The 20,354-nt window shown below is 42.3% G+C and overlaps 1 protein-coding gene across 1 annotated transcript; it reads left to right on the top strand.

Annotated features, from left to right (window-relative positions):
- Positions 1-3,128: 3,128 nt before the first annotated feature.
- On the top strand, positions 3,129-20,354 carry LOC117813215 (gap junction delta-2 protein-like). Its single transcript, XM_034684338.1, has 3 exons — positions 3,129-3,199; positions 4,967-5,023; positions 19,316-20,354. Exons 1-3 carry the CDS (start codon positions 3,129-3,131, stop codon positions 20,178-20,180), a joined length of 993 nt encoding a protein of 330 aa, XP_034540229.1. The 3' UTR covers positions 20,181-20,354.

Here is a 20,354-nt window from a genome sequence, read left to right as displayed (position 1 = left end):
GACATGAATGGAATATGTTTCAAGGGCATCTTGATGAGATCATACAGGAGGGAAACTGATAGATATATGAATGAAATGTAGTTCTTTCAGAAAAACATGCACTGGAAAAAGGGATATATTTTTGGCTTCACCCTAGAATTGTCACCTAGCTATTGCACTAATATGATTGTAATTCACTGATGTAAACATCTATGGCAATAAATGTGAGTACAGTACGTGTGTTTAAGCATGCTTGAACCGGCTGTTCTCGGTCACTGAGGACACACCTGCGCCTCACTCTCACTCATGTGCCATCAAGCCCTGAACTCTCTTCCCGGAGCCTCGACCGGCTGATGCCAGCGCTTCAGCTGCTCTGCTTACATCCCGATCCTCGCCAAACTACAGCCATCCCACTCCCCCTGCCCCCCCCCCCCCTCCTCCTCCTCCTCCTCCTCCTCCTCCTCCTCCCCCTGCTCGCCTTAACAGCACTCCTGCACTCCTACACCATATGTCCTTGGTAAGAGAAAGACCCCAAGTCCCCCCACTGAAGATGCTGAACTAACAGATTCCTCTCTTGCTCTGTCTCCCCCACTCAGCCGCTCTTTCTCTCTCACACACATGAAGAGGGGTTTTTGCATGTGTGCATGCACGTACATGACAAGATAGATCGATGCACTAAGTAATGCACTGTGGAGGTTGTTGTGTAAGGGGCTGTGGTTGTGAATTTGCTCACCTCACTGCTCTTTGTCATTCCAGATACAACAGAGGATGTTAAGGAGGTTCCTTAACATGCACCTCAATCTGAAACAAAAATAACGTGTCAACTTGAAGAACATGTCAGACAAAATCAAAGAAGTTAAACTAAAGCAAAGCTAAGCTAAAGTGAATTAAACTTGTCACCTAAAGCAATGACTTTATTCTGATAAGCTGGTCTTATGTCATCATTTAGTTCTGCAGAGCCTGACTCAGTCTTCAGATGGGGAACCTTGCTGTGACTCACACCTCAGAGAAAAAAAACTTGGGGGTCTTTTCTTGCGTTTCACATGCACGTCACTACTGTAGCTGTAACATTGGATGCATTTGTAACACCCCCATTCATCCGCTTGTATCTGTGGGTAATGGAGGGACACATCCCATTTCCGCACCACCTTAATATAAATCTAATGAATGCAGCTTTCAATGTCACAGCAAAGTACAATACGGCGCTCATCTCTCCGGAGAGGGAGGGGGGTGGGGTGGGGGGGGGACTATAATGGAGGAGAAGGAGGAGGGGGATGGACAGATGAGGAGCAGAAAGGAGGAGATGAGGGAGAGGAAATACACACAAAAGGGCATGAGGGTTGGGTCAGGGTAATATAGGTGTGTTGTCATCCCCAGTACAGTAAGATGGAGAAAATGGGGAGATAGATGGGGGATGGGGTGGATCAGGGCCACAATTCTGCTGTAATCGTTCTCCTGGAAAACCATGGGGCTGGGTGATGTATGGCAGAGGAAATGAGGAAAAGAGCGTTTGAGAGTATGGGAAACACGGCTGAGCTTCCAGACTGGAACAAAGGATTGCAGAGAAAACTGGATAGAAAGGCAGCACGGTTAGATCTGAAATCCCTCTTTTCTGTGCAACATCAGGCAGGGAACAGACACAGCAGTACGGTGGGAGGCATTCTTGCAAGCATAAGTGAAGCAGGGAAGCAATCCAAGCACATTTACCAGAGGACGGAGGGAGGGAGGGGAAGGAGGAGAGGGAAGGAGGGAGGAGAAAGAACAGATCTATGAGAGGAGGAGGAAAAGGAGGGGAGAAGGGGGGCGGGGGGGGGGGGGGGTGTTGCATGCTCAGAGAGTGTGACAGAGATAGAGTGATTCCATGAGACACAGAGGCAGAGGAGAGGGAGAGCACAGAGCAGAGAGAGAGAGATGGGTAGTAGAGGTGGTTTGCAAGACTGAGATCTGCACACAAACGTGAGCAAAGGAAGGGGGAAGGAGGAAGAGAGCGGAGGGTGAAGGAGAGCAGGAGGAGGGGGAGAGAGAGAGAAAGAGAGGAATGCAAAGATGATGGAGCCCAGAAATAGGCTTCACAGGACAGATTTTCATCCCGGCTCTCTGCGGCAGACATGACTCTGGGCACTGGACTGTGCTGAAATTAGCCAGGGGGCCAACACAGGACAGCAGGTCTGCAGCAACTGCTTCGGTTCTGCCTTACTTGATGCAGCAAGGCAGCTGATTTATTACTGAGGGGCTGGGTGGCAGCGTGTTTGCGTGCAATTGTGTGTATGTGAGTGTGTGTCAGTGTGTGCAGGTTTTATGGGTCCTTGTAGCTGCTCGGAGCTGTGGGAGCGACCATTCCTCCAGTCATAAAATGACATTCAGCAGGAAGGAGCTTTGTGTGCTGGCGTGGATCTGCAGTCCTCAGTAGGAAGTGGGAGAGTGGGATTCGGAGCTGTCATCGAGTGTGAGTGTGTGTTTACAGTGCTGTTCGCTGAGGTGAGCCAAGGAGGATCAGCTGAATGCAGTGTGTGCCTGCGTGTGTGTCAGTGTGTGTTCAGGTTAGAGTAGCAAGGGTGCAGCAAAGGCAAAGATCCCACACAATGCAAGGACGAGCGCAGAGCAGCAGTTATGGCAGGAGGTGCAGGTGAAGTACAAGGAGATCCCTGGGGGTAGGGTGGAGGTCGAAGGCAGGGACAGAGGAGGAGGAAGAGGACGAAAGAGCAAAGGGAGGCAAGTGGAAAAGAGAGGGCGATCATGGCTGTCATGCAGTGAGCTATAGCATATGCTGTAGCGCAGAACAGAGTGGTGCGGCAGGGGGAGGACAAGCATCACCGCGCAAGGGAGGGGGGAGGAAGGGAGAAAGAGACTGAGGGAGAGAGGAGGGGGGGAGGCAATCAGCTCAGCACCTCTCCTCCACCAGGAAGAGAAGCACAGCGGGACAGGCCCAGGAGAAGACACACTGACAAGTCAAAGACGCACCAACGTGTAAAGGTCACTAGGGAGCTGGGACGGGGGACGGGGGCTGCGTGAACCCCCGCCGACCAGCAGGTCCCAAGGAGTGTGGGCCGGTCCTGAGGAAGAACAGGAAGAAGGAGTCCGCTTGAGAAAGAGGGGTCGGCTACCCTCAGTCCTGTTTCTCTTGACAGTCCTGCCACTTCTCCACCACCATGGGAGAATGGACCATCTTGGAGAGGCTGCTGGAGGCGGCTGTCCAGCAGCACTCTACCATGATTGGAAGGTAAGACACGGGTCGATTGAGTGTGTGAAGGTTTTTATTTCTGGTTTTGTGGTTTGTGTTTGTCTACACTGATGTGCTGGGTTACATTCGTTCTTGACACGTTATTCTGGGTTTAAATTAGGTGATCCCTATAGAAACCCCCTGTTCAGGCTTGTCCCAGTGCTCCCCTCTGTTCTTCTCCCCCCTCTCCCCCCTCCATAACACAGTCATCCCTGCCTCCCCAATACTTCCCTCCTCCCCTCTTTCCTCACCCTTATCCCACAAACTCATTATTAGTTAAAGGATAAACTAATTGCATATAATCAATAGCAGGCTTTACTTGGCATTATGGTTAATTCAGAGAGGTTCCTGTGTTGATACTACCTAATAGCCTTGGTATTGATAGATAGTGTTCAATGCTGTTGGCCACAGACCAATAGGACAGAAGGAAGAGAGGGGAGTGGGAGTGAGAGGGATGAAGAAGTGTTGAAGATGAAAGGATGGTGAGCAAGCAGGTGTGGAAGGTAAAATCAAAGGGGGGGTAAATGGCTTTGAACTCTGAGTGAACTTGACACCAACAATAAAAAAATGAAACAAGTTCATTCAGTTTGTTCCTATTGGCAGACACTTGCATCGCAGTGAAAGTCTGATGAGATCAAATCTCATGTTTAATGTGAGAATGGTTTTGTGGTGGAGGGTTGAACAGATGAGCTTTTAGTTTGATAAGCAGTGGAGACATGCCATGGAGACATGCTGTAAAATCTGTGTGAAAAATGGGCTCCACATCATCTCTGTGGGATTAATTAAATGCAAAAGGGGAATTTTCCGGCCATTGAACACAATCCAAATGTCACGCTGGGATGCGCATTTGGAAAAGTCAAGAGTCGAAGTGGTCTAGCGTGTAAAATCTGGATGTATAGATCTGTGGTTCTAAAATTGTCTTTCAGCAAAAAACAAAGCTGCAAAGAATACAAATGAGACTGCACTGCTGTGCTCATTAACCCAGACCCCAGGTAGTCCACAACAAGGGCATGGTCTAACCTTCTCTTTGCTCCATTGCCTTTTGTGAGTGTGTTTGTATGTGTGTGTTTTTGGAAAAGGTAGTGGTACTGTGTCATGGTTGTGTGAAAGTTAAAGAAGACAAAATTTGTGTATGACCTTTTGACTACCCTGAATATTTGGCCCATCAAAACCACCAACATTTTAACTGCATTGAAGCAACAGAGATGATGTGAGCTGCACTGTACCCCAAATCCTGTTGATCAGGTATCGTGTGCGATGGAGATTTTCCTTCCAAAAGATACTACACCAAGTAATTTCAGTGAGCCCTTCTTCAGTGGTGGAATGTGCCGTAGTCAATGAAATCACCTGGTCTAGTCCTTAAATGGAATGAAAACCTGCATAAAGTAGAGCATGTTGACTTGATTTAAAGATGCATTAAGCAATATTTGTCCCGTTTAATCATACGACTCCCCTCTGTTTATGGGATTGGTAGTATTGCCAGTGCCAATGAGAATCAACACCTCGCTTTGAAGCTCATTGTGTTGGTTTATGAAATGTCAAAATCGAAGCAGTGACTGCTGTTGTAGGACTATGGGCTGATGCTCCTGACACAGAAGCTAAAACAAGCTAGTCAAATGCTAACTGCCCTGTGCGCAGTGGCAAAGACTGGAAGTAGCTGGTGAAGAAACGCTAACATTTAGCGAGCCGAATGAGATTATTTTTCTCATGAGCCGGGAGATAAAACTAGGGCTAAACGCCAGTGAATATTGGGATTACATTCAACAGGTGGCCAGAAAAAGGAGACCGAAGGGATGTCCGTGTTGCTCTGTTTCTTCTGGATATGTAAGTAGGCAACTGTTTGTTAACATGTTGGCCCATAACTACTTCATAAGCTACCTGCTAACTGTTGTGAACTTGTTCTGGAGTCTTTCCGCCCCCTAGTGGTCAAAAATTACTTAATGCAGCTTTAAAATTCAGTCCTGGCAGTTGAATCCGTAAGACCCTGTGAGCACGGGGTAACGAATCAATCTTTGGTGATTCAATGACTTTTTAGCCACCTACAGTTTTTCAGAGGCACAGAAGCAACTCTCAAATTTGTCTGCTACCTCTTTCAAGAGTCTCAATAATACTCTGATGATGATGGCTTTCTCTCATTTGCTTAATTTGAGCTATTTGTTGATCATGCACGTCACTGGTTGAACTTTAGAAGTGTTTTCTCGACACTTCAAATACCATACATATAGTAACAGAGGCAGTGCTTTCTTTAGATCATTTTAGTTTAGTTCCATATACACTAATTGCTGTTCTTCATATGACTAAATCTACTTGATTAATTGCCTGCTGAGACATAACATCCTGAATGATTTAACACTAGACGCATAAATGAAGCACAGTAGATAGTTTGTGTGATTACCCACAGTATGTCAGCTATGTGTTACTGTGCTGAATTCAACAAATCCCCCTGTAAATGATCCCTACATGTTTTGGCTTCCCTCAGACTGTGTTGGTCCTACACGACTCTCTATTTTACCCTAGGGCATTAGCTGTAACATTATCTGCTTCCCAGTCAGTCTCCCTCCTACTACACTGTTTGTCTATGGATTCACAGTCAACTGACATTGTTTTGGTATCAATTTGGTCGGTATCTTGGGAGTATTGTAATCCGTAGAGGCAAGAATTTGGACAGTTTGCTAGCTTGTTTGGAGAATATCTAAAGAAATATAGTGGGGTTTTTTTTTCACTACACAGAGAGGGTAAGGTTTTAGAAGTTTATCATTAAGTTGTGGGCTGGATCTTTGCTTCTTTTAACCTATAGATAGGTATTGTTGGCTATGAGTCATTCTTAGATAACCAAAGCAGTAACAGAAAAGAAAGACTTGTTTCCTAATCCGAAGCATGTGTCTGCATGGTCAGGAAATCAATGACACTTAACATTCAAATGATCCGAATGATGTTTTTTTTGGATGTACCAGCAAGTTGGAGAATTGTTCACTGGCACAAATTTGTGCTGCAAAAATGCCTCCTAGATTGTTAATGAGCTACTCCACACTAAAACATGTATGGAGCCAAAATTCCCAGACTGACCTCTATGGGTTGAAAGGTTCAAATCTTGTCGCACCACTGACCACGCCCAACAGCACAGTTGGGCGTGGTCAGGTGTAGTCTGTTGCACTTGTGAACACAACCAACTGTGACATAATGTTGCACTGTTGTGCATTGTGAAGTCTTGCACTTCACAGGGTGTGGTTGAAGCATGCAGCAACTGCTAGATGGCATCGTATGTAGGATGTTCAGCCTGTGTGTAGTTTCCTTTTGAAGAGTTGCATGTTTAAGCTTGCAGTTCAAAGGATGCAGTTCCAAAGTACAGGACAGTGATGTCTCCCCATGGCTGAATAGTCTCCCCTGCATTGAAACTTTGGAACATGGTTGCATGTCAGTCATCTAATTGAGTGACAACCCTCTCTCTCGCTGTTTGAGGAGGTAGATCCACTACATGAGACTGTTAGATAGCAGTATCGGATGTCTAAAATCTAATCCAGCTACAATTAAGCTGCTTCTTAATTGTAGGTTTTAAGCTAATCTATGCCCTGGCATAGGATAGGTAATTAGCCTAGCCATAATTGACAGTGTTAGAAACACACCAACTACGCAGTGGCATAGGTTAGCTTAAATGATGGTCTTTGAAAGAGAAAGACAAATGGAGTTGCTTCTGTACCTCTGACTAACCACAGGTGGCTTGCATATTATGACTCATTCAAAGATTAATGTTGTGTGTTGTGATTTCCATATGCCTGACTTCTAACTGGGCAATGTACAAAGTGTGCATGGATAACCAATGACTGTAATCATGATTACACAGTGAAAGAAATCATTGTCAAGGCTGCATTAACCTCATTCTCAGGACCAAACCAAATTTACCTTATACTCAGAGTTATAATGGCCCTGGGGCTTTCAGCATTAGATAACTGACAGTTTAGGATGGCCTCTGAAGTGCTTCACTCTGTGTCTTCATTAAGGAAATTAATTACATTTCTGCTCTTGATGGGCAGAGGTAACCTGCACACAGGTAATGAAATAACGAGTGAAACATTCAAGACAACCTTATTTTTTTGGTAGTATGAACAAAATCTGTTGTGGAGTGTTCTCTTATATATGTGTTGGGGTCAGCTTTGCCCACAGTTGTTTCTTTGCAGAGTCAGTGTGTTGACTGGCTGTGCATTAACTACTGATGAGCAGAATCTCTATCTGTTTTTGTTAGTAAAACCATTGGACCATTTTTGCGTTAATATGCTGACGATACACTGGTGTGTTTATGGAAACTATATTGCAGCAGCCTTGATAATGTTTGCTGTTGTCTTGTATATCTTACGCTTTTATGCACATCAGACTTATGAATTCTAAAATACTTAACTTAAGCCAAAAAAGAAAAAAAACACAGACACTTTTGAAACTTATGCAACATGGTTGAACAGAGATTTTTTTGATGGGTCTGACGCTTTTCCAGTAGAATCACTTACAAAGGGCAAGGTCTTGTTTTGGAATTAAATACTGTATCTTTTATTTTACTCTTTATTTTCGTTCACTTTATCCTTTTTTATTCATACTTATCAGACAGGAATTGAAACACCTTGGTGAGACACATACTCATGCAAATGAGGCATGTTTATTCCAGTTAGACAAACAACTGCTTGTGTACTGTGCCGATCTGCCAAAAACAGATTTGTCCACACAACGCTGCAAATAATTGAATAAGGAGGGCATTTGTCTAGCACTTAAGGTCATGCTGTTATGAGTATTAGCTGTGCCAGCCATGGTAGACAATTGCATTTTTGCAAGATGTCTTTTTTTTTAAGAAAGATTTGGATAGTTTCTTAAGATACATTTTTCATTTAACTTATCATGCTTTCCTAAATAATTTGAACACCAACAGACTTTTACTCTTCCTATTCTTTATGAGATGTATCAACTTTATCATACGGTATAACTTTAGACAACAGCTACAGCTGCACATTTTTCTCACACACATGTGGTGCTCAGGTGTTTTGCAGAGCACAGGTGTGGGTGTTTGATGACTTGTAAAAGGAAACGCAATGCATTCATCTGTGAGAGTATGAAGCCTTTGGGTTTGAGTTATCCACCTTGCAGGTAGGAAGGAGGAAGAAAGAAAGAAAGAAAGAAAGTGTTTTGATGCATCTTCCCCTGCACTGCAATGCTGTAGTGAGGTCAGCACCAAAGACAAGTAGAGCGCAAAAAAAAAAAAAGGCAGAGATAATGGAAGACTGGAGTGATCTAAGGGAGATAAAATAATAAAGGTTGCCGGATGGAAGGATAGAGGGGAGAGGATGTGAAGCATAGAGGCAGAACAAAAAGGGTACAGAAAGAAAGGGGGGAGTGAGGGGGTGGACTAAAAGACGAAGGAAGGAAAAGAAGTTTTCCCTCTGCAGAGGTTCAGTGCTGAGAATCTGTGTCAGAGCTCCTTCCTCTGGTGCTGCAGACTGACCCTGCTGCTGAGAAAACTGTCTGCACACACACAGATTCACCCACAAAACCTCAATCTGTGTCTTCTGTATTAATGAGGATTTCCAAAAATAAACATTTATCTGAATGTAATGCTCTTAGTGTGCAGCTCGTTAAAGGTGAGGACGATGCAAATCCGGAGAGAAATTACATGAAATATTCAACATCTCAGCAAACACAGCAATGCAGATTTGGCTGAATACACAACACCTGCAATAAAAGGCAGAACCTCTGTGTTGTTAAAGAGAATAATCGCATCATTCATATTGTATTACACTTTAAGTAACATTTTAATTACAACAGTCATTATAGAGAACAGGGCTTTGTTAATGTTTGATGTGTGCACTCTTTGGTAAATTTTTACATCCACTTATGTTTATTCCTGCCTAAAAGACTTCAACTATCTATTATTCATCATCCATCACTCCCCACTTGAGCATTACAAATACTTCATAAAATCTTAATAAATGTTATGAAGCCCTTGTTGTACGTTGATACTCATGTCAAGTAATTCATTAAAATTGTATGCATATTTGGCAAGCCGTTTAATGTAATGGATAGGGTGGTTTAAAGAATACTGCGTTGCTGTGTAGCTCTGTACGTAGGTTAAAGACCTGCAAAAAGACAGCTCCAAAAGGTTTGATGAAACTATATATGTCTATATCCTTGTCTTTTGGTCCTAAAAGTAAAATACAAACAGCATGGGGGTCTGCCTCTTTGCCCAAAGTTCCCTCCTGTAGTTTTGGTGAACATAACAGCGTTCTCTCTCCTCTTCGTCTAAATGGGTCAGGACATCCAAAGGAAAGAGTTACCCTACTTTGAGAAGGGCGCTCTACCTCTCCCAAAATAATTTGAGAAGTGGGAACACTCAGTTTTCAATTGAGGGCATCATGCTGTCTGGTATAAAGCAGAGTATATTTCATGTATCATTAATAATAGCTCCCTGGGTAAAATCTATACAGTCTGGGAAGATTGTGTTGCAAAGCAAACAATGGAAGCAATACTTCAGCGTTTGACAGGATTAGTAATCCATCATCCAGCGGCAGGGAGCGGGACTTTCAAATTAAACCATTTTTCTGCACATCCAGAGTTGTCATTAGTTTATTTGTGCAGCAATCCCTGATGTTGAATGCTATTGATTATTCTGTTCGAGGGGGATTTTGCCAGTAAAGCTGAGCTCAGCTTTCATCCCGCACAGGCTATTATTCATCTCAGCAACACATCGATGGTGAATGTGTGTGTGCTTTACTAGCGGTGTAATGTTCCCCCATACACCGCTGTAATGTCCTTTACTAAAATGATTGTCCCATGTGTGTTACAATTCTTTAATTAGGATGGGACAGAATAACTTTTCTTGGCCTTCAAGGAGTTTTTTATGTTACCTAAACTCTTAGATTTGTAGAAGTTGGATCAGTTTGATGTCCCTGCAGTCTATGTATGTTGTTTTTAAATGAGGGTATACTTCTCACTGTTTCTCAGGATCCTTAAGGCAGTTACCAAATAGATGCAAGTATAAATTAAAACTTGTGTAGCAATAAAATGAACATACCATTTTTTTTTTTATGTAAGAATATTTAGTGAAACAAAGCACACAGGCTATATTTTTGAGGATATTTGGGCCTGTTGAAATGCCTAGTTGGTAAATTTAGCTCATGGAACACCGACTCACGAATAAGAGACTCAAATGCATGTGTTTTAATAGGGATATATTAAACTGGAAATACATCAGTGGAAAAAAAAGACAGAGTAAGGGTGCATATCTTTTTTTTTAGTATATTACATTGTCATTGATGTTGTACTCCAAATCAATTCTATATTGACACATTATGTTGTAAGGTCCCAACCATAGAAATATGGGTGTAGTATCCGTGACGTCACCCATCTGTTAATGAAGCGCTGTTTTGAGGGCAATCGGCGGCGACAGCCATGTAGCTGCTGTCAAGCGAATGTGACCTAAAGAGGCGGGCTTGGAGCCGCCAAGCCAACAGCTACAGTGTTCCTGCCTGTCAATCAAGTCAGCTGTGCCTGCCATTGGAAGACTCGTAATCTCAATATCTTCGAAATTGCTGCGTTAGAAAGAAATTCACTCCCCGTACAGTGTGTACCGATCGAGAAATGAGCTATCCAGACTACACTCGTCTTTTGTACCAGGCTGTACACATGTTTATTTCTGCTGTAAAGATCGGCTTTTTTGAATTGGTGTGTATGTGGTTTCCGGTACTTCCGGAGCCAGCCTCAAGCGGATTCTCAATGAACTGCAGTTTTTAGCACTTCCACATTGGACTCATATTTTTAGACAAAAAACGTTGTGACTTTCTTGATTCACTCCTCGAGCAGGCAGCAGTTCTTTACGCTTCGTACACAGCAGCAAACAGCAGACAGACAATATTAGCGCCTAGCATGATTATGCAGCTAGCTGCCAGAGAGCCTTCATTTCCCCCAGAGCTAAAAGTTGAGTGAATATTGGATTTACAACACAACACAGACATACACTTAAGCTCAAATGTCCCCGCATGTTTATAGTCACAGTAAGGTGACCTTTCACCGTGTCAACTTAATGAATTGACATTAGACCCTGCCCTTTAGTTACAGTAAAGTTATACGAAAAGAGTAACTGTACTGCTATATGTACTTTAATTCTGTTGTAGAAAACACATTTTGAGACACTTCATTCAGAGCAAAACCAACTGTAAACATTTCATGTACACATCAGTTCACATTTCTTTCTACATCCTTGAATCTTGCATCATTGGCCGGCCAAGTGGGGCAATGCCCAGTCAGCCGAGTCACTGACCATTATGACGGAGGAGCTGAAGCAATCAAAAAATGTGAAAAACCTTATATTAAACACATACATTATTTGATTATGAAATGATCTTAAAAGTGTACTGTATGTGTTTTAGTGCAGTTTTGCATCAGATTCACTCCACACCATGTTAACAACAAGTCTTAAAAGACTGCATCACATGACCTGTAAACAAGTTAATAAATCATGACACAACACCAGGGGATATAAAACACAGACTGTTACGTTAGTCATTTTTATCCTGCAGACAGCACTGAAAGGCTTGATGAAATTACATAATATGATTACCTGCACCTTTGCTTTTCAAAAGACAAACTGCCAGGCATACTTAGCATATACTTACTTTTAGGTATACAGTGATTTTTGAGTTAATGTTTCATCTCAGAGCTGAAACAAATTGATTTGGGCTTGAACTTGTAAGTAAAGAGAGTTTCTCTTTCAAACATGTTAAATATAACTAAAATGAATGAATGCCTTAATTCAAGAAACTTAACAAGAACATTTTTCTTAACCTTCCTGTTATGTTCATTTCTCAGGAACAGCAATAACGTTCCTGGGTCAACTTGACCCGGGGCATATTTAATTATCCAAAATTGTCAGAACCCCAAAAAATCCCAATACAATTTTTTAAAATCTTATTATTAACTCCATTACTAACAATTAAAGATCTACTTTGCTGCTTTAACACTTAAGATAATCCTTTATTCATCCCACAACAGGGAAATTTATCTCTTATCTTATCTTGAATCAATATTGAGTGCTGGTGTTCTTTAATTCTCACAGATCATGGTTCAATGAGGATAACTCACACGTTTTTCACGTGTGTGTTTGTGATTGGGGTGAAATTTGTCACACAGTTGCAAAAAAAACATCTAGTATTTGACGCTTCTGACTCCTTTTAGCCTCCACTTTGACTGTCGGGTCAAGTTGACCCACAAACAGTATCTATGTAATATAAACATGCAGGGGGGAGTTGCAAATATGTTACATGAACCAATTTTACTGTATACGTTGATTACGCTAATTAAGCCAAGCAGAAGAAGTTTCATAATAAGAAAAAAAACTTTTAACATTTTTATCTTTTTAACTCTGAAATGGGTCAATATGACCCGGAACATAACAGGAGGGTTCATTCATCGGCAGAAATTACGAGCAATTCTGGCCTCATTTTTTGTCTTGTAATATCTTGAAAATGAGTTGTTTATGTGGACATTCCACAAGAAAGAGGTGAATAAGAGAAAATCACTTACTTGGTTTTTGAGTTTTTGTATTGAACTATTTTCTCTGAGGTGAAGCTGAGTTCTGCATCAAAAGCTCAAGAAAAGTGCAGTAACTCCAGCCTTAACACGTTCAGATTGATTAATACACACAAAGTGTGTGGCCCTGTGCAGAACCCTTCTGAAGCTACATTTAGTCAATGTCTGCTAAATCAAAATCCATCCTCTGCTTTTATTTTTGTATTTCTGATGATCATACAAATCCTGACACTGCCCCAAATACTGGATACAAATTATTTGATTGTGAAGTTATCTGAAATATTAATGTGCATTGACTCGATCAGCAAAATGTGCTGGTTAGTAACCAGAAGGAGAAATGCTGACACCAGTTAATTTTTATGTTTGAAAGTACAAGTTGTTTTAGAGACATACTTTTGCATAATGTTTGCTGCTCTTAGCTGAAACTTAAATTAAAGCATCGTTTATAGATGAACGGGTCATTTTAGATAGCATCAGTACAAATGTGTTGAAGAAGTGCTGCATCTGGTTTATCTTATATCATCATCACACATGGTTAGACTGTACACTGAGTTCACAAATAAGTCATATGAGGACTTTTATTAAACAAGATATCCTCCAAACACTGTGGGCGTTTATTGTTTCATTCATTTGTTTTACAAATGAGTTTTGCTCCAGAAACATACCGTATCACATTTGCATCTTAAGATTTCCGCATTAAGCATTTTCTGTTATTCTAATCTGAAGGTATAATCATAACTTAAGATGCATTTCAGATGAGATATAATTGATGCAGTTACCTGCAGAGTTCCTGCAGTTAATTTTCTTTGTTTCCTCCTTCATTCCTGAAAAACAGCTTGAAGCTATTTCCCTCAGAGCTGCTGAATAAGACAGTAAGATGATTCCATTTCTTGAATGTGTGGAAATAACACAGGAGGAAAATACTTTTATATTATGATATTTATATCACACATGTGGTAGATGAATATATTAAAAATTGTTTATTTTCAAACTCTCATTTGAAATGACTCACAGGTATTTAAAGATAGAAGAGAAAGGAGTAGATGAACCACCACAGCTGAGTGCTCACAAGTTTGGCTTAAAATTAACGCATTCGTCACACCGACTCTTAGTGGCACCTCAGGCAGTCATGCACGTCTGCCTGATGTGTGGGCGTGACTTAAAACTATTAAAACAGTTTGAGAGAGGAACAGTGGAAGAAATGTCTGCACTCTGATAATTATGCTGCCTAATTTCTCTGCCTGCTGAGGTCTTTATTCATTACATGCTGCCATCAGCAATCAGTGGAGCTTATTATTGAGAGCACACGGGCGGGAAGAATATTTTTACCCTGCACTGATAATACTCCACTTAACCAACCTTCCACAGGCCTGATTGTGTACCTCTACACACTGATATACAACTTCATATGTTTCTCCTGACTAATATACAGTAAAGTCATTTAAATTAAGCGTATGTGTGTGTGCGTGTGTGTGTGTATGTCTGTGAGGGCAAAGTGTGTGTAAATCCATCTGCTGCTGCACTTGGGGCAATTGCTGTCCCTTGAGGACGGCAGCAGCAGCTGCTGTATGAATGAATGTGCGTGTGTGTGTATATATGTGTGTTTGTTTAAGTGCACGTGTGTGTTAAAGCCTCTGGGAGAGACAGAGCTTGCATGTCCAGCCGACACACCAGCCAAAGAGCAGCCACCATTACACTTCACACACAACCTTACAGGTCAATCAGGTTGATGAGGATCAGTTTGTAGAGTTGTATAGCAAGTGAATAAAGTCCTTCTACACTCTTCCTCCTCCTTACATCCTAATATGCTTGTGTATGAGCGCTGTAGGTGCTTGGACTTAATGGAAAATACCAGCTGTCAGTCAAAGAACATGAAATTTAATAAAGAGAGTAGACAAACTTTAACAGAAAACACATGAATTATCTTGTGTCTTTCTTGCAGACTGCATGTTGGGTATTTATAAAGTATTCAAAGATATATAAATTAGTGCTGATAGAAAAAAAAAAACCTTCGCACAGAAGACTGCGAAATGAGCTGATGTGTGATGGCAGATGTAGGAAATAATTTAAGGAACTTTTAGGTAAAGTAACCATGTGAGTGACAATGTCGTGCCTGCCTCTTTTAATAGTCTCAGCAAGCGGCCTTATTTTTGTATTCTGCCCTCAGGGGTTGAGTTACTAAAAATGTTAAAACCCTTTTCATCATTAATGTTGGTTATTGAATATTCTGCAGGTTCAGGCCGAGGGGCTGTCCTGCTCCAATCTGCTCTGACGCTCAGTATTGGCTCGTTACTCTGCAGGACTTAAAACACTGATGTTTGCAGATAACCTTCGTCCACCGCTTTCTGCTAATGCAGCAATCTGCCCCGTGCTGATTATCCTGTTATCCGGCAGTAGAGTACACGTACACACACACACACACACACACACACACACACACACACACACACACACACACACACACACACACACACACACACACACACACACCCACTGAACAACACTCAATACTTGCAATGTCTTAAATTTTTTAATGATATAAAACTGCCTGACAAACAAGTAATGACTGAATGACTGAATATCTGCAATACGGTGCTTTGCAAAGTTTCCTATGTGAGGAAAAGTCCATAAGTAAGTTCGACAGTCCTTCCTGTGGAGGTGAAAAAAGCTGCACTGAGAACACTGCAGTCAAGTTGTGCTGCAGACATAAGAGGGTTTCCCTTTGTCTCTATCCCTCATATCCCCAGAAGAAATGCTCATCATGCTGCAGTCACATAGTCCTCAATCACTCATACATGGACATTTTGACTGTATAGTCTTTAGAATAATAATTTTGTCAAAGTATACGAATTGAATCCCTGTTATTGGTATTATTTTCATTATAAGAAAGACCACTGTTTCACGCCATAGTCTTCACTGTACGACCTAACGTGTGGGACCTTTTGGATGTTTTGAAAACATTAGATTCTGATACTGATACTGATGCAGTTGGTGTTTCAGGGATTCAAATGATCAACCAGGTTACAGCTTAGCGTTGCAGTCCTAATAGAAAGATGCACTCATTAAATCTGCTGCAGTGAGATCTACAGGTGTCAAATAAACTCAGAAATACAAGCAGGGTTCATCCTGGACAGATGTCTTTTAAAGTTTCCCGTCTTCTTCTCCATGTTTGTTTAACATATTGTACATGTTGCATTGCTCTTGCTTGTATTACTGAAACATGTTTGCAACCAAAGTGCACAATTTGTGGAAACTCTTTAAGAATCTCCAGGCAGGAGCTACTGCTGAACATGATAACATGTGACCACATACAGAGCCTTTTTCCAATAAAGACTAACAAACACAATAACATAGTCTTTATCAATAATTAAGTAAGAGTCCTCCTCTCCATCCTCCCACTTTTAATGCAGTAAATGCCTTAGTCTCAGTCAAAGTCCCAGTTATCAGTGCTCGAGTTTAAGTCCAGTCACGAGTCCTGAAAATCAGGACTCATGATCTGATTTGAGTCAGAGTCCTATTATTCTGCCCACGATTTCTCACAATGACATAATGTTTTTTAAAATTATGAAAACAGAAGCTATGAAGAGCAGTTCAAACTACTGATGTCGGAATAAAACATTTTGAATATGTTTAAAAACTGTAATTCTATGACTATCAATGTTGATAAGATCACTTGATCTGTGAGTAGACAGCATTATAGTTTTGTTTATGTATGTATCTACTTTACTGTTGGGCATTGTAAGCACTTTATAGAACCCACAATATGATACTGTAATTCACAATATTACCTATTTCAGTGATGTGGATGTGAGTGGATGTTTACAGACACTAGTGCCATTTGCCTTGTATTCTATGGTTCCTTGTAGCAGTAATAAATGGACAAAGTAATAGGTCAAACTTAAAGCTGACTAGGTTAGAAGTAAAAAAAAATACATGTATGTAATGCTGGTACAGTGTTTAATGTACTAAACAAAGACAACAATAAATGCCTATACAATCAGAAAAAAAGAAAAACAAAATGAATATTGATGCTTTCAAATATTTGGGAAATTAACCTGAATGGCATGCTGCTTCACAAATGATTCTTTTACACCTTATGTGTAAGGTATGTTCAAATCTCAGATAAACATCCTCAAAGGAGAAGGTCAGAGGTCAGCACAGAACATAAATACATGTCTGTTTGCTGTCATTTGCAAACATGATTATAGATGGGAATGTATATTCACTCTGTAGATGTTTTGTACAGCATTTACTGATAAAATATTAAGTACACTTCTGTGAAAATGTACAGCTGTGAAAGACCTACGGTCTGTAAGCTTGTGACACAATATGGAGATTTGGTTACCGGGCAGACTTAGTGACATTTAGCTTATGCTTTAACAGCCTAGTTCTTATCAGTAGCATGAGATGAAGCAAATCTTGCACAGACAGTGAACATTCTATGCGCTATGTTATGAATCTCTTTCACAGCTGCATATTCTCGCTCTGACTCTCAATATGAGCTATTTTCATATTTCCTATATTATTTAGGCAAATATTAGCATTTAAATGAATAGTGTCATCCACAGATTTCCAGCTCAGTGAGCAGTATGCATCAAACGTCTCTCTGTGGTGTGGAGAACCATCAATATCAGCCCTCAGGTCGAATCCAAAGCTGTCAAGCCATCAGTGAAGGCAGATCAACTCAGCTCACATCAAAGAAACCTTAGGAATTTCTTTGTTCAAATTAAAAGACACAACCTGCATTAAATACAGGAAGAGCAAAGGTGCAGAGAAGCTCCATTCAATTCATTTCCAAACATACTGAAAGCCAGTGTAGCGTATGCGCTCACAGCTGCTCCAAGCCCTGATGGCCGGACATGTTTGCCATTTTGCACAAGTCACACAGATGGCTGACTTTCCCTCTTTGTCTCTGAGTTCTCGTGTCTGTCTCTCTCACAAACACACAAATACCACACACACACACACACACACACACACGGGCTTTTACTCACAGGTGGAGCAGGAACAGTCCTGCAGCGGCTCACTGCTCTATTTTAAGTCTGTTTCATGCTAACATACATCCCTGTGCTACACTTCTTATCATCCCCTGTCTGCCACTTCTTGTTCCCGACCTGTCTCCGTCATGGCCTTGCTCAGAGATTTTTTTTTATATAACTCCCCCAAGAAAAAGATTGAACTTTTCAGACATTTCTCTAAATGTTCTCCAACATATCTCAGTGTCGGCACCCCTCTTCTCTCACCTTTCACTAATCTGCTGGTTGCTGTGGTAACTCACCATGGAAGGCGGCTGTGGGCATTTTTGAGCCCTCATTAAAAGATACACCATGGAGCCTCGGTTGACATGTAGATAAAAACAACAGAACAAAGACCAAATTTTCATGTGCATATTAAATGCACAGATATTACCTGACATCACCTGAAATAACAGCTGCTGTCAAACACAGCTGCCATCTACCCGGGTCGCTCTAATGCATCTGGGGCCAACTCCCATCTATCTCTGTCCCCGGGTGGCCCTCCTGTGCTTGGGCAAGTGGGTTTTAAGTAATTGGCTCGTCCACGTGGGGAGCATGCACATCCTCTGCATTGTGGCATAAATAGCAGGGAGCCCCATGATGTGCAGGCTCTCTTTGCTCATTAGAAAGAGCTGACAGTGCAGCCCTTAAAGCCCCCAGTCCTCCTCCGCAGTGCCCATGCTGGATCGACACCAGAAGATAACAGAACAGCAGTCTCTCAGATGCCTTAAAAAGCAGCCACACTATTCTCCAGATCCTCATCTGGCCCCTGGACACTTACTGCCTCTAACTGCAGCATTGCACTAATGACGCTCAGTGGGATATCCCATCATTTTTGAAGAAAATACTACCTGTATGGTTCAGCTCTGACTTGCATGTAATCAATTTTACTTTCACAGTGAACAGGAGTGGGTTTAGTTTTGACAGCTTTGACAAAAGTGATGAATGAGCATGATTGATGCACCTTTTTAAAGCTCTGCAACTGAGACAGGTGACACATAAGGTGCTTATCTGCAGGACAGCAGGAATATGAAGTAACAAATTAGACAAGATACAGAAAAAACTGTTTCAGTATGTATTTGCAGTCACACACCCTGATGTCTGTCTTGTTCCATTTCAGCTCAGTAGTGAAGATGAGTGTGAAATCACCTGTTTTAGTCTCGGATGATCAGTGAGTTCATGTGTGCCTTCTATCTAGGGCACAACTCCAACCTCCTATAGGGTTGTTTGTCACTGCAGCTGAGTGATACACCAGCACACACACACACACACACACGCACGCACACAGTCATGCAAGGACATACTCATACACACATAGGCAAAAACGTGCATCCATCAAAAGATCCTGTACAGAGTTTAAGGTGACAAGAAAAACACCAAAAAATCAGAATCCAACCACTGAAACTTAAGTTGTCAGAATCAAACCAACATATTTTCTATATCTCTGCACATTTGCTCCTCATTAACATGCATTGTCTGTCTCCATTTTCACCCCCACCCCCCTATCCTGCCCTTTCCTTCTCCTTCTGTCTCTCTGCAGGATCCTGCTGACAGTGGTGGTCATTTTCCGCATCCTAATAGTCGGCATAGTGGGTGAGAAGGTGTACGAGGATGAGCAAATCATGTTCATCTGCAACACCATGCAGCCCGGCTGCAACCAGGCTTGTTACGACAAAGCCTTCCCCATCTCGCACATTCGCTACTGGGTCTTTCAGATCATCCTGGTGTGCACGCCCAGCCTGTGCTTCATCACATATTCTGTCCACCAGTCAGCGAAAGCACGGGACCGGAGCTACTCCCTCCTGCATCCTTACATGGATCACCACAGTCATGGTCACCACGGTCGCCATCATGACCACCATGCACGCAAGCTTCACTCCCGAAACATCAATGGCATCCTGGTGCATCCCGACAGCAGCAAGGAAGACCACGACTGCCTGGAGGTGAAAGAGATCCCCAATGGACCTCGAGGACTCCCTCCCTCTCAGAAGAGCTCCAAGGTGCGACGGCAGGAGGGCATCTCACGCTTCTACGTCATTCAGGTGGTGTTCCGGAATGCCCTGGAGATTGGCTTCCTGGCTGGCCAATACTTTCTGTATGGCTTCAACGTGCCGGGGATGTTTGAGTGTGATCGTTACCCGTGTGTGAAGGAGGTGGAGTGTTACGTATCCCGCCCTACAGAAAAGACCGTGTTTCTGGTCTTTATGTTTGCAGTGAGCGGAATATGTGTGTTACTTAACCTGGCTGAGCTCAACCACCTCGGCTGGAGGAAGATAAAGACGGCCATCCGAGGGGTGCAGGCACGCCGGAAGTCTATCTGTGAAGTGCGCAAGAAGGATGTTTCACACCTGTCCCAGGCCCCAAACCTGGGCAGGACCCAGTCCAGTGAGTCGGCCTACGTCTGACAGAGGCTCCTCTGCCTGGGGGCTCGAGGACCTTTAGCATTTTGGAGAAGAGCCTTTCCACGGCCCAGGACCCCCGATCATTAGGGCACAAAACTCACCACTGCATTATTATTCAGGAGCACAGACAGACTCTGTGTAGCATCAACTCACCATGTAGACTTTGACACTTCAAGA

This window comes from Notolabrus celidotus, chromosome 5 (assembly GCF_009762535.1).
Source record: "Notolabrus celidotus isolate fNotCel1 chromosome 5, fNotCel1.pri, whole genome shotgun sequence".
Lineage (NCBI taxonomy): Eukaryota > Metazoa > Chordata > Actinopteri > Labriformes > Labridae > Notolabrus > Notolabrus celidotus.
Note: the sequence above shows the minus strand (reverse complement) of the source record. Positions and strands in the feature narration are given on the sequence as shown.

What these genes read in the sequence shown, in the direction of transcription:
- LOC117813215 (XM_034684338.1), top strand. Translation starts at nt 3,129, where the DNA reads ATGGGAGAATGGACCATCTTGGAGAGGCTGCTGGAGGCGGCTGTCCAG. An exon ending in CACTCTACCATGATTGGAAG is followed by an intron (nt 3,200 to 4,966) that starts GTAAGACACGGG and finishes TACATTCAACAG; the next exon opens with GTGGCCAGAAAAAGGAGACC. An exon ending in GCTCTGTTTCTTCTGGATAT is followed by an intron (nt 5,024 to 19,315) that starts GTAAGTAGGCAA and finishes GTCTCTCTGCAG; the next exon opens with GATCCTGCTGACAGTGGTGG.